This window comes from Marmota flaviventris, chromosome 8, assembly GCF_047511675.1.
Source record: "Marmota flaviventris isolate mMarFla1 chromosome 8, mMarFla1.hap1, whole genome shotgun sequence".
NCBI classification, from domain to species: Eukaryota; Metazoa; Chordata; class Mammalia; order Rodentia; family Sciuridae; genus Marmota; species Marmota flaviventris.
This window is the reverse complement of record NC_092505.1, coordinates 86,566,736-86,581,834: the sequence shown is the minus strand read 5'-3', so window position 1 is coordinate 86,581,834 and position 15,099 is coordinate 86,566,736. Positions and strand designations below refer to the sequence as shown.

General features: G+C 38.4%; 1 protein-coding gene across 1 annotated transcript in view; it reads right to left on the bottom strand.

The window, feature by feature from the left end:
* Ccdc39 (coiled-coil domain 39 molecular ruler complex subunit) overlaps positions 1–14,807 on the bottom strand; it is a 60,048-nt gene extending 45,241 nt beyond the window's left edge. Inside the window, exon 1 of the mRNA XM_027942224.2 lies at positions 14,718–14,807. Within this exon, the coding sequence (XP_027798025.1) occupies positions 14,718–14,807 (90 nt within the window). The remainder of the gene's footprint in view (positions 1–14,717) is intronic.
* Positions 14,808–15,099: the final 292 nt, after the last annotated feature.

Sequence of the window (15,099 nt, the reverse complement as noted above, 5' to 3'; positions counted from 1 at the left end):
GGTGGGGTCAGCTCCCAGATTGGAATTCCTGCTGGCCAGGTACCTGATTTTCAAACCCACTCCCCCACAGCGGCCCATAACCCAGCACAGTAACTGCCAACACAAAACAGCTCTCAGTGAAACAGTGTGACCAGGGCACCGCCCATGGGAACCCCAGTGAGAGAGGTCCCTTAATTGAGAACTACTAAGGGAGAGGGAGAGGGTGCAACAGTTTGGAGACTAACAGAGACACCAGGAACTGGGAAATCTTCAGGCAAGATAAGGAGATAGAACCAGGGGCTCAAGTCATAAGAGTGGACCCAAAATACACCCTTGAGGTGCAGTCTCCCTCCAGGACTGGCAGGTGTCACACCTCACTTTCAGGTACCCTACACCAGGACCAATCTTCCCATCCTGGTTACCTTCACCATCATGAGGGCGGAAATACCAGCTAACAACAGACATCCCCACCTTATCAGATGAGAAGGGAAGCAGGAAAGATACTGATCTCCAACCAAAACAATTAATAATCCAGGTTTCTTTCTTCAAGACTTTTTTTTTCTCCTTTTCTTCTCCCCCTCTATTCTCCCACCCTCACATCCCCAACATATTTGAAACCAAGTACTTTGCATGAATTAGGGTTTTGAGACTGGGATATCTGAATAGTATATTTTACCTGTGTAGTATATGCCTTTTTTTTCTTTTTTCCTCCAATTTTTACTATCTTAACATCCTTTATTTTTCTTAATACATATGTGTATTTGTTTTATGTACTCCACTGTCTTTCCACGTATTTGTCTACCCCAAATTACTTCCTGTCTATTCTCCTGCTACTAACTCTCTTCATGAGATTTCTTTGACACTCCCTAAGAAATACTAACTCTATATCCGCACATCCTGCCTCCTCAGCATATCATCCTACACCTCCCCCCCCCCCAGTTCATTGTCAAACGTCAGAAACTGTAAACCCTTTTACAAACCTACTGATTATATTACAGATAATAATCAAATTCAACATTTCTGCACATTGTAACGAAATTGTAAAATCTTAATAGCAATGAATTGTTTATAGGTGGTACATTGTTTATATTGGGATATGTTAACATTGTTCATATTGAGGTCTGTTAACATTGTTCTTTCCCACAAAATGAGAGGTATTAGAACCCTAAAGGAGCACTATAAACCTATAGGTTAAAAGCAATAATGCCTAGGACCACAGCACTAGAAGGGAACACACACAAGAAACATGAAAAGACAAGGGAAGAAAGTGCCCCAAACAAATCCATGGCTAGCACAGCAGAAGAAATTACAGAGAAGGAGTTCAGGATGTACATGATTAAATAGTCTGTGAATTAAAGGATGATATAAGAGAGCAAATACAGGCATCATTTTGACAAAGAGTTACATAAACAAATACAAGAAGCAAAAGATTATTTCAATAGGGAGATAGAGGTTCTTAAAAAAAACAGAAATCCTTGAAATGAAAGAAACAATAAACCAAATTAAAAGTCAAACTGAAAGCATCACCAACAGAGTAGACCACTTGGAAGACAGGACCTCAGACAATGAAGACAAAATATATAATCTTGAAAAGAATGCAGACTACACAGTGAAAATGGTAAGAAACCATGAGCAGAACATTCTAGAAATATGAGATAGCATAAAAAGACCAAATTTAAGAGTTATTGGGATAGAGGAAGGCATAGACTTCCAAACCAAAGGAATGAACAATCTTTTCAATGAAATAATATCAGAAAACTTTCCAAACATGAAGAATAATTTGGAAAAACAAATTCAAGAAGCTTACAGGATGCCAAATGTATAAAATAACAGCAGATACACACCAAGGCACATTGTAATGAAAGTGCCCAACACAGAGAATAAGGAAAGAATATTAAAAGCCATGATAGAAAGGAATCAGATTACATATGGGGGAAAACAATTAGGATAACTGCAGGTTTTTCAAACCTGACCCTGAAAACTAGAAGATCCTAGAACAACATATATCAAGCTCTGAAAGAAAATGGATGCCAACAAATAATCTTGTATCCAGCAAAATTATGCTTTAGATTTGATGATAAAATAAAAACCTTCCATGATAAACAAAAGTTAAAAGAATTTACAGCTGTAAAACTGGGACTAAAAAACATCCTTGGCAAAATATTCCATGAAGAAGAAATAAAAAACAATAATGAAAAGCAGTAGAGGGAGGTGTTACACTAAAGGAAAAACTAATAAAAGGAGAAAACAAGTCAAGTTAAATGACAAAAATAAACAAAAATGGCTGGAAATACAAATCATGTCTCAATAGTAACACTGATGTTAATGGCTTAAACACAACAATCAAAAGACATAGACTAGCATAATGGATTTTTTTTAAAAAAAGATCCAACAATATGCTGCCTCCAAGAGACTCATAGATAAAGAAATCCACATAGTGAAGGTGAAGGGTTGGGAAAATCATACCACTCACGTGGACTGTGGAAGCAAGCAGGGGTTTCCATCCTCATATCAAATAAAGTAGACTTCAAGCTAAAGTTAATCAAAGGGAATAAAGAAGGACATTTCACACTACTCAAGGGAACCATACACCAATAAGACATAACAATTATAAATATATATGCCCCCAACAATGGAGCATCTATGTTCATCAAACAAATTCTTCTCAAGTTCAACAGTCAGATTGACCACAACACAATAATCTTGGGTAATCTTAACACATCTCTCTCTCCACTGGATAGATCTTCCAACAAAAGCTGAACAAAAAAAAACTACAGAACTCAATAATACAATCAATAACTTAGACTTAACTGACATATATAGAATATTTCACCCTTCAATAAGTGGATACAGTTTCTTCTCAGCAGCACATGGATCCTTCTCTAAAATAGACTATATAATATGCCACAAAGAAACTCTTAGCAAATACAAAAATGTAGAGATACTACCCTGTGTTTTATCAGATCATAATGGAATGAAATTAGATATCAATGACAAGATAAAAAATAAAAATTAGTCTAACACCTGGAAACTAAATAATATGCTACTGAAAGAACAATGGGTTGCAAAAGACATCAAGGAGGAGTTTAAAAAAATTTAGAGGTAAATGAGAACACTGACATAACATATCAACATCTTTGGGACACTATGAAGGTAGTACTAAGAGAAAAGTTCATTGCATGAAGAAATGAAGATGAAAAAGAAGAAAAAGTCAACAAATAAATAACCTAACATTACATCTCAAAGCCCTAGAAAAAGAAGAACAAAACAACACCAAAAACAGTAGAAGACAGAAAATAATTAAAATAAAGCTGAGATCAATAAAATTGAAACAAAAGAAACAATTGACTGTGTATGGGGTGAAGGTGGGAGTTCATAACCCACTTGAATCAAAGTGAGGAATATGATATGTCAAGAAATTTGTAATGTTTTGAACAATCAACAATAAAAAAATTTTAAAAAAAAGAAACAATTGAAAATTTGACAAAACAAAAATTTAGTTCCTTGAAAAAAAAAAATAAAATTGACAGACCATTAGCTACACTAATGAAGAGAAGGAGAGCGAAAACTCGAATTACTTACATACGTGATGAAAAAGGTAACATCACAACAGACACTATAGAAATTCAGAATATACTTAGAAATCATTTGAAAACTTGTACTCCAAAAAATAGAATGGGGCTGGGGATGTGGCTCAAGTGGTAGCGCACTCGCCTGGCATGCGTGGGGCCCAGGTTCGATCCTCAGCACCACATACAAACAAAGATGTTGTGTCTGCCAAATGCTAAAAAATAAATATTATTTAAAAAAAAAAAAAGAGGCCCCCTCCCCCTGCGCCGGCATAGTAGAGGGAACTGGGACCAAACACAGAGCAGGCCCAGCGGCCTGCTGAGGGGCAGAGCCGCCCCCCACCCCCCTCACCTGCCAGGTAGGGGAAGGGTGACCACCGACAGAAAAGGCCCAGTGGCCCAGGGCGGGACAGAGCTTCCAATCACTCCTGCAAGGTAGGCGGGCCTGCGACCCACCGGCAGAAGAGGAGCAGCCGCCTGCTGAGAGGCTGAGCCGCCCCCTCCCCCTGCGCCGGCATAGTAGAGGGAACTGGGACCAAACACAGAGCAGGCCCAGCGGCCTGCTGAGGGGCAGAGCCGCCCCCCATCCCCCTCGCCTGCCAGGTAGGGGAAGGGTGACCACCGACAGAAAAGGCCCAGTGGCCCGCGGCGGGACAGAGCTTCCAATCACTCCTGCAAGGTAGGCGGGCCTGCGACCCACCGGCAGAAGAGGAGCAGCGGCCTGCTGAGAGGCAGAGCCGCCCCCTCCCCCCCGCGCCTGCAAGGTAGTCGGAACTGAGACCACCATCAGAACAGGTCAGACCTGCAACCGAGAGACAGAACAGGCCCAGTGGCCTGAGGAAGGGTAGAGCCGCCCCCCCCCCACGCCTGCAAAGTAGGCGGACCTGCGACCCACTGGCAGTACAGCCCCAGAGGCCTGCAGAGGGGCAGTGCCGCTGCCTGCGCCTGCAAAGTAGGCAGAACTGCGACCACCGACAGAACAAGCCTAGCGGCCCGCAGAGGGACAGAGCCGCCGCCCGCGCCTGCAAGGACGGCGGACCTGCTACCGACTGGCAGAGCAGGCCCAGCGGCCTGCCGGCGTGGTAGGCACATTGCCCCAATTGGCGGAGGGGCAGAGCCGCCGCCCGCGCCTGCGAGGGAGACTTTGCAACTATACAAGACCAATATAAATATATAGGGGGAAAATTCAATAGCACAACAGTTTCACCAAGAAGAAAGGAACGCAAACAGTATGAAGAGACAAGGAAAGAAAGGACCACAAGCATTGCAGGTCAACTCAACTTTAGAAGAGGTAATAGCTGCAGCTGATGGAATGTCAGATAAAGAATTCAGGATATACATGCTTCAGATGATCTGGAGTCTCAAGGAAGACATCAGACAGCAAAATCAGACAATGAAAGATCACTTCAACAATGAATTACATAAACAAATCCAAGAAGCAAAAGATCAACTATACAGGGAAATAGAGGTTATAAAAAACAAACAAACAGAAATCCTAGAAATGCAGGAAGCAATAAGCCAACTTAAAAACTCAATTGAGAATACTACCAGCAGAGTAGAACACTTAGAAGACAGAACATCAGACAATGAAGATAAAGTATTTCAACTTGAAAAGAACATAGACAGCTCAGCAAGACTGTTAAGAAACCATGAGCAGAACATCCAAGAAATATGGGATAACATCAAGAGACCAAATTTAAGAGTCATTGGGATACAGGAAGGAACAGAGTTTCAAACCAAAGGAATGAGCAATCTATTCAATGAAATAATTCGAGAAAACTTCCCAGACTTGAAGAATGAGACAGAACCCCAAATCCTAGAAGCCTACAGGACGCCGAATGTGCAAAATCATAAGAGACCCACACCTAGACACATTATAATGAAGATGCCCAACATACAGAATAAGGAGAGAATTTTAAAAGCTACAAGAGAAAGGAAGCAGATCACATTTAGGGGTAAGCCAATCAGGATAACAGCTGATCTTTCAACACAGACTCTGAAAGCTAGAAGATCCTGGAATAACATATTTCAAACACTGAAAGAAAATGGGTTCCAACCAAGAATTGTGTTTCCAGCGAAATTAAGCTTCAGGATGGAAGATGAAATTAAAACCTTCCACGATAAACAAAAGTTAAAAGAATTTGCAGCTAGAAAACCATCTCTTCAAAACATCCTTGGCAAAACATTACAGGAAGAGGAAATGGAAAATAACAATGAAAACCAACAGTGGGAGGTAGGACACTAAAGGGGGGAAAATAATCAAAGTGGAAAACAAACCATGTTTAGTAACATAAATAAACAAATATGGCTGGAAGAACAACCCATATCTCAATAATAACCCTAAATGTCAATGGCTTAAACTCACCAATCAAGAGACACAGGCTAGTAGAATGGATCACAAAACAAGACCCAACAATATGCTGCCTACAGGAGACGCATTTGATAGGTAAAGACATACATAGGCTGAAGGTGAAAGGTTGGGAAAAATCATATCACTCATATGGACTTCGGAAACAAGCAGGAGTATCCATACTCATATCAAATAAAATAGATTTTAAGCCAAAGTTAATCAAAAGGGATAAAGAGGGACACTACATACTGCTCAAGGGAACCATACACCAACAAGACATAACAATCATAAATATATATGCCCCAAACAATGGTGCAGCTATGTTCATCAAACAAACTCTTCTCAAGTTCAAGAGTCTAATAGACCACCATACAATAATCATGGGAGACTTCAACACACCTCTATCACCACTGGACAGATCTTCCAAACAAAAGTTGAATAAGGAAACTATAGAACTCAATAACACAATTAATAACCTAGACTTAATTGACATATATAGAATATACCACCCAACATCAAGCAGTTACACTTTTTTCTCAGCAGCACATGGATCCTTCTCAAAAATAGATCATATATTATGTCACAGGGAAACTCTTAGACAATACAAAGGAGTAGAGATAATACCATGCATCCTATCTGATCATAATGGAATGGAACTGAAAATCAACGATAAAAGAAGGAAGGAAAAAGAATACATCACTTGGAGAATGAACAATAGGTTACTGAATGATCAATGGGTTATAGAAGACATCAAGGAGGAAATTAAAAAATTCTTAGAGATTAATGAAAACACAGACACAACATATCGGAATCTATGGGACACACTGAAAGCAGTTCTAAGAGGAAAATTCATTGCTTGGAGTTCATTCCTTAAAAAAAGAAAAAACGAACAAATAAATGATCTCATACTTCATCTCAAAATCCTAGAAAAAGAAGAGCAAAACAACAGCAAAAGAAGTAGAAGGCAAGAAATAATTAAAATCAGAGCTGAAATTAATGAAATCGAAACAAAAGAAACAATTGAAAAAATTGACAAAACTAAAAGTTGGTTCTTTGAAAAAATAAACAAAATCGACAGACCCTTAGCCATGCTAGCGAAGAGAAGAAGAGAGAGAACTCAAATCACTAACATACGGGATGAAAGAGGCAATATCACAACAGACACTTCAGAAATACAGAAGATAATCAAAAATTATTTTGAATCCTTATACTCCAATAAATTAGAAGATAGTGAAGGCATAGATAAATTTCTTAAGTCATATGATCTGCCCAGATTGAGTCAGGAGGATATAGAAAACCTAAACAGACCAATATCAATTGAGGAAATAGAAGAAACCATAAAAAGACTACCAACTAAGAAAAGCCCAGGTCCAGATGGGTATACAGCAGAATTTTACAAAACCTTTAAAGAAGAACTAATACCAATACTTTTCAAGCTACTTCAGGAAATAGAAAAGGAGGGAGAACTTCCAAATTCATTCTATGAGGCCAACATCACCCTGATACCTAAACCAGACAAAGACACTTCAAAGAAAGAAAACTACAGACCAATATCTCTAATGAACCTAGATGCAAAAATCCTCAATAAAATTCTGGTGAATCGGATACAAAAACAAATCAAAAAAATTGTGCACCATGATCAAGTAGGATTCATCCCTGGGATGCAAGGCTGGTTCAATATACGGAAATCAATAAATGTTATTCACCACATCAATAGACTTAAAAATAAGAACCATATGATCATCTCGATAGATGCGGAAAAAGCATTCGACAAAGTACAGCATCCCTTTATGTTCAAAACTCTAGAAAAACTAGGGATAACAGGAACATACCTCAATATTGTAAAAGCAATCTATGCTAAGCCTCAGGCTAGCATCATTCTGAATGGAGAAAAATCGAAGGCATTCCCTCTAAAATCTGGAACAAGACAGGGATGCCCTCTCTCACCACTTCTGTTCAACATAGTTCTCGAAACACTGGCCAGAGCAATTAGACAGATGAAAGAAATTAAAGGCATCAAAATAGGAAAAGAAGAACTTAAATTATCACTATTTGCAGATGATATGATTCTATACCTAGCAGACCCAAAAGGCTCTACAAAGAAACTATTAGAGCTAATAAATGAATTCAGCAAAGTGGCAGGATATAAAATCAACACGCATAAATCAAAGGCATTCCTGTATATCAGCGACAAATCCTCTGAAATGGAAATGAGGACAACCACTCCATTCACAATATCTTCAAAAAAAATAAAATACTTGGGAATCAACCTAACAAAAGAGGTGAAAGACTTATACAATGAAAACTACAGAACCCTAAAGAGAGAAATAGAAGAAGATCTTAGAAGATGGAAAAATATACCCTGTTCATGGATAGGCAGAACTAACATCATCAAAATGGCGATATTACCAAAAGTTCTCTATAGGTTTAATGCAATGCCAATCAAAATCCCAACGGCATTTCTTGTAGAAATAGAGAAAGCAATCATGAAATTCATATGGAAAAATAAAAGACCCAGAATAGCAAAAACAATGCTAAGCAGGAAATGTGAATCAGGCGGTATAGCGATACCAGACTTCAAACTATATTACAGAGCAATAGTAACAAAAACAGCATGGTACTGGTACCAAAACAGGCGGGTGGACCAATGGTACAGAATAGAGGACACAGAAACCAATCCACAAAACTACAACTATCTTATATTTGATAAAGGGGCTAAAAGCATGCAATGGAGGAAGGATAGCATCTTCAACAAATGGTGCTGGGAAAACTGGAAATCCATATGCAACAAAATGAAACTGAATCCCTTTCTCTCGCCATGCACAAAAGTTAATTCAAAATGGATCAAGGAGCTTGATATCAAATCAGAGACACGCCGTCTGATAGAAGAAAAAGTTGGCTACGATCTACATACGGTGGGGTCGGGCTCCAAATTCCTCAATAGGACACCCATAGCACAAAAGTTAATAACTAGAATCAACAAATGGGACTTACTCAAACTAAAAAGTTTTTTCTCAGCAAAAGATACAATAAGAGAGGTAAATAGAGAGCCTACATCCTGGGAACAAATCTTTACTCCTCACACTTCAGATAGAGCCCTAATATCCAGAGTATACAAAGAACTCCAAAAATTAGACAATAAGAGAACAAACAACCCAATCAACAAATGGGCCAAGGACCTGAACAGACACTTCTCAGAGGAGGACATACAATCAATCAACAAGTACATGAAAAAATGCTCACCATCTCTAGCAGTCAGAGAAATGCAAATCAAAACCACCCTAAGATACCATCTCACTCCAGTAAGATTGGCAGCCATTATGAAGTCAAACAACAACAAGTGCTGGCGAGGATGTGGGGAAAAGGGTACACTTGTACATTGCTGGTGGGACTGCAAATTGGTGCAGCCAATTTGGAAAGCAGTATGGAGATTTCTTGGAAAGCTGGGAATGGAGCCACCATTTGACCCAGCTATTCCCCTTCTCGGTCTATTCCCTAAAGACCTAAAAAGAGCATGCTACAGGGACACTGCTACATCGATGTTCATAGCAGCACAATTCACAATAGCTAGACTGTGGAACCAACCTAGATGCCCTTCAATGGATGAATGGATAAAAAAAATGTGGCATTTATACACAATGGAGTATTACTCTGCATTAAAAAATGACAAAATCATAGAATTTACAGGGAAATGGATGGCATTAGAGCAGATTATGCTAAGTGAAGCTAGCCAATCCCTAAAAAACAAATGTCAAATGTCTTCTTTGATATAAGGAGAGTAACTAAGAACAGAGTAGGGTCGAAGAGCATGAGAAGAAGATTAACATTAAACAGGGATGAGAGGTGGGAGGGAAAGGGAGAGAGAAGGGAAAATGCATGGAAATGGAAGGAGACCCTCAGAGTTATACAAAAGTACATACAAGAGGAAGTGAGGGGAAGGGGAAAAATAATACAAGGGGGACAAACGAATGTCAGTAAAGGGGGCAGAGAGAGAAGAGGGGAGGGGAGGGGAGGGGAGGGGAGGGGGGATAGTAGAGGATAGGAAAGACAGCAGAATACAACAGACACTAGTATGGCAATATGTAAATCAATGGATGTGTAACTGATGTGATTCTGCAATCTGTATATGGGGTAAAAATGGGAGCTCATAACCCACTTGAATCAAATTGTGAAATATGATATATCAAGAACTATGTAATGTTTTGAACAGCCAACAATAAAAAAATAAAAAATAAAAAATAAAAAGAAAGAAAATATCAAAGGCATTGACAAATTTCTTAAGTCAGGTGATTTTCCCAAATTGAATCAGGATGATATACACAATTTAAACAGACCAATATCAAGTGATGAAATAGAAGACACCATCAGAAGCCTACCAACCAAGAAAAGCCCAGAACCAGATGGATACACAGCCAAGTTCTATAAGACCTTTAAGGAAGAACTAATACCAATACTCTTCAATTTATTTCAGGAAATAGAAAAAGAGGCAGCCCTTCCAAACTCATACTATTAGGCCAATATCACCCTGATTCCAAAATCAGGCAAAGATACATCAAAGAAAGAAAACTTCAGGCCAATATCTCTAATGAACATACATGCAAAAATTCTCAATAAAATTCTGGCAAATCACATACAAAAACATATCAGAAAGATCATGCACCGCCATCAAGTGGGATCCATCTCAGGGATGCAAAGTTGGTTCAACATTCGGAAATCAACAAATGTAATGCATCACATCAATAGACTTAAAAATAAGAATCATATGATCATCTCAATAGATACAGAAAAAGCATTGACAAAATATAGCACACCTTTATGTTCAAAACACTAGAAAAATTAGGGAGAACAGGAATATATCTCAACATCATAAAGGCTATCTATGCTAACCCCCAGTCCAACATCTTATTAAAAGGAGAAAAATTTAGGGCATTCCCTCTAAAAACTGGAACAAGACAGAGATGCCTTCTTTCACCAATTCTATTTAACAGAGTTCTAGAAATACTGGCCAGAGCAATTAGACAGATGAAAGAAATTAAAGGAATACAGATACGAAAAGAAGAAGTTAAATTAGTACTATTTGCTGACAATATGATTCTATACCTAGAAGATCCAAAAAATTCCACCAGAAAACTGCTAGAACTAATAAATGAATTCAGCATAGTAATGGGATATAAAATCAACACCCATAAATCAAAGGCATTTCTGTATATCAGTGACAAATCCTCTGAAAGGAAAACTACCCCATTTACAATAAACTCAAAAAAAATAAAATACTTGGGAATCAACTTAACAAAAGAGGTGAAAGACCTGTACAATAAAACTATAGAACCCTAAAGAAAAAAAAGAACCATTGAAGATAGAAAGATCTACCTTGCTCTTGGATGGGCAGAATTAATATTATCAAAATGACCATGCTACCAAAAGCATTATAATATTTAATGCAATTCCAATCAAAATTCCAATGGCATTCCTCATAGAAATAAAACAAACAGTCATGAAATTCATCTGGAAAAATAAGAGATCCAGTATAGCTAAAGCAATCCTTAGCAGGAAGAGTGAAGTAGATGGCATCACTATAACAGACCTTAAACTATACTACAGAGCAATAGTAACAAAAAGAGCATGATATTGGTACCAAAATAGACTGGTAGAGCAATGGTACAGAATAGAAGGCACAAAGACTAACCCACAAAATTACAATTATTTTATATTAGACAAAGGTGCCAAAAACATACATTGGAGAAAATATAGCCTCTTCAACAAATGGTACTGAGAAAACTGGAAATCCATATGCAATAAAATGAAATTAAACCCCTATCTCTCACCATGCACAAAACTCAACTCAAAGTTGATCAAGGATCTAGGAATTAAACCAGAAATCCTACATCTAATAGAAGAAAAAGTAGTCCCTAATCTCCATCATGTCAGATTAGGCCCCAATTCCTTAATAAGAGTCTTATAGCACAAGAATTAAAATCAAGAATCAATAAATAAGATAGATTCAACTAAAAAGTTTCTTCTCAGCAAAAGAAACAATCTGTGAAGTGAATAAAGAATCTACAGCTTGGGAGAAAATTTTTACCCCTTACACATCAGATAGAGCACTCATCTCTAGCGTATATAAAGAACTCAAATAGCTAAGCACTGAAAAAAAAAAAAAAACCAAATAACCCAATCAACAAATGGGCCAAGGACATGAACAGACACTTCTCAGAGGATGATAAACAATCAATCAACAAATATATGAAAAAATGCTCATCATCTTTAGCAATTAGAGAAATGAAAATCAAAACTGCTCTAAAATTTCATCTCACTCCAGTCAGAATTGCAGCTATTAAGAATACAAACAACAGTAAGTGTTGGTGAGGACAGGGGGGAAAGGCACACTCATACATTGCTAGTGGGACTGCAAATTGGTGCAGCCAATATGGAAAGCAGTATGGAGATTCCTTGGAAAACTGGGTATGGAACCACCATTTGACTCTGCTATCCCTCTCCTCGGTCTACACCCAAAGGACTTAAAAACAGCATACTACAGGGATACAGCCACATCAATGTTTATAGCAGCACAATTCATAATAGCTAAACTGTGGAACCAACCTAGATGTCCTTCAGTAGATGAATGGATTAAAATAATGGTATATATACACAATGGAATATTACTCAGCAATAAAAGAGAATAGAATTATGGTACTTGCAGGTAAATGGATGGAGTTGGAGAAGATAATGCTAAGTGAAGTTATCCAATCACCAAAAATCAAATGCCAAATGTTTTCTCTGATAAAAGGAGGCTGATTCATAGTTGGGTAGGGAGGGGGAGAATGGGAGGAATAGACTGAACTCTCTAGATAGGGTAAAGGGGTGGGAGGGGATGGGAAGCGGCATGGTGTTAGAAATGATGGTGGAATGAGATGGACATCATTACCAAACTACATGTATGAAGACACAAATGGTGTGAATATACTTTGCATACAATCAGAGATATGAAAATTGTACTCTATATGTGTAATATGAATTGTAATGCATTCCACTGTCATATAACAAATGAGAATTTAAAAAAAAAATAAAGAAGGAAGTTAATCAGTACTGTCTATAATTAAAACAGTTTTTGAAAAAACAGTAATTAAGCTGTTTAATTTTAAGTAGTTTTTCTTAGAGGAATTTTTAGCAATCAGTACCTCTTGCAATCAAGCAATACCTAAATTCAAAAATTCTTCTTTTTCTTCTCTCAATGCTAAAATTAATATTTTGTGTTAAAAAGTCACATGTAATAGGATTTCATTTTTCTTCTTTCTGTAGAGTTGTGTAGCAAATGTCTGAAATGTTTATTTAATGTTATGATAGTCACTTCTTCAATCACCAGTAGGTGCTTTGGGGAAGTGATATCTTATATTTTATGCCTGTACATTTATATTTGAATATCTTAAAGAATTGCTTTATTGATGTCAGAGTTTATTCAGGTGAAACAATCATGAACCTCATTTTTCTTTTTTCCTGCTCTATAATTTTTAAGCAGCTAATAAAAGTCTATGTTGGGCTGGGGATGTGGCTGAAGCGGTAGCGCGCTCGCCTGGCATGCGCAGGGGCGCTGGGTTCAATCCTCAGCACCATATAAAGTTAAAAAAAAAGATGTTGTGTCCACCGAAAACTAAAAAATAAATATTAAAAAATTCTCTCTCTCTCTCAAAAAAGTCTATGTACATGCAATCTTGTGATACAGATATAACAATAACACTAAAAACTTACATTTAACCTACATTATGAGCCTTATAACAATAGCATGAGGTAGTTATTTTTATTTACCTCTATTTTAGAGAAGATGAAACAGGCTCAGGGTGAGTAATAGGACCTGAACCCGGGACTGGATACTTCTTATTTCTCAAAATTCAGTGCTAGATCTCTTACATTTCCTAATGTTGTCTTTCTTAGATAAAGAAAAAAAAAAATGAAGCAGACTTCTAAATTGGGTAAATAGGACAGAATATTCTGAAAAGTGTTTTCCACTCTTTTCAAAGGATAGCTTTAGGGATTTTTATTTTCATTTGTCAAAGGAGAGAAAATTTTCTATCTTGTAAAGTTGCATAAGCATCATGTGTATTTCTTGGATTCTCTTCTACACAAAACATCACCATACCCAGGAACTTAAGACTGACTGCTAAATGTTTTTAAAAGTTTGCTGAGACAGCTGCAATTCTTTAAAAACGAGTGCTAAGAACTGGAGTTGGTCTAAGTTCGTCCTTACAACGTAAAATATTTTGTCATACTGTGACAACTTGATCCCCACTTGAAATTTCTGCACTTCATATTTTTACATTCTTATTGAACTATCCCTCTTGAAAACATCTTGAGTCACTGTCAGTCACTTTAAACATCATAAGCAGAAGCTCATAAAGAGATGTCAACCAAACGTGTTTTGTTTATAAACATGCTCAAATAACTGTTGCTGGGCAAACCTCAGGAATCCCTCTCTAAGTAGCGCTTAATTTCAAAGAAGGAAAAAGCGGGCATGGGAACCAGTCTTTCCTTTCTTGCCCAGGAGGCTTGCAATGAATACGTGGAGCAGGAGGGAGGAAATAGTCACTCGAGTTTTATAACCCCGAGATGTCAATTACTGTTTCAATTTAAAAAAAAAATTGAATGCTTAACAATAACCGAAAAGGACAGGCTGGGTGAGGGAGGAAGAAGATGGCACGCGCGAGCGTTAGACAGAACCGGTTAGATGAGGAGAGAAATAAAACGGCCACGGTAGCGCTGCCCACCAGAGGACCCGCCAACAGACCCTCCCTTCTTCCTGCGGGTCGCCTTCACCTGGTCCTCACCTGATCCTCCAGGACCTTGTTCTCTTCGTTCGCCACTGGGATGGCAAACCCATCCTCCCAATGCAGCTCCTCCAGGAACTCGCTGCTCATGGCAAACGGACAGAGAACCCCCCCATACACAGCCAAACAAAAACCTGCGCTCGGGTACAGCGAGTGAGCAGTGCCCGCGCTGCGCTGAAGCACAGGCAAAGTTGCCACCCGAGCCCTAGCAACGGTACGGCGCCCTTAGTTACCAAACCGGAAGCGCCCAAACCCGGGGGTGGGACTTCCTGCCCTTGATTTCCCTACTAACACCTTGAGGAACGTTTTTTTCCTCAAACGCAGAGGGAAGCTAAACTCCCTTGCGAGGTTTTTAGGGACTTGATGGCGGCACGACTTTCCA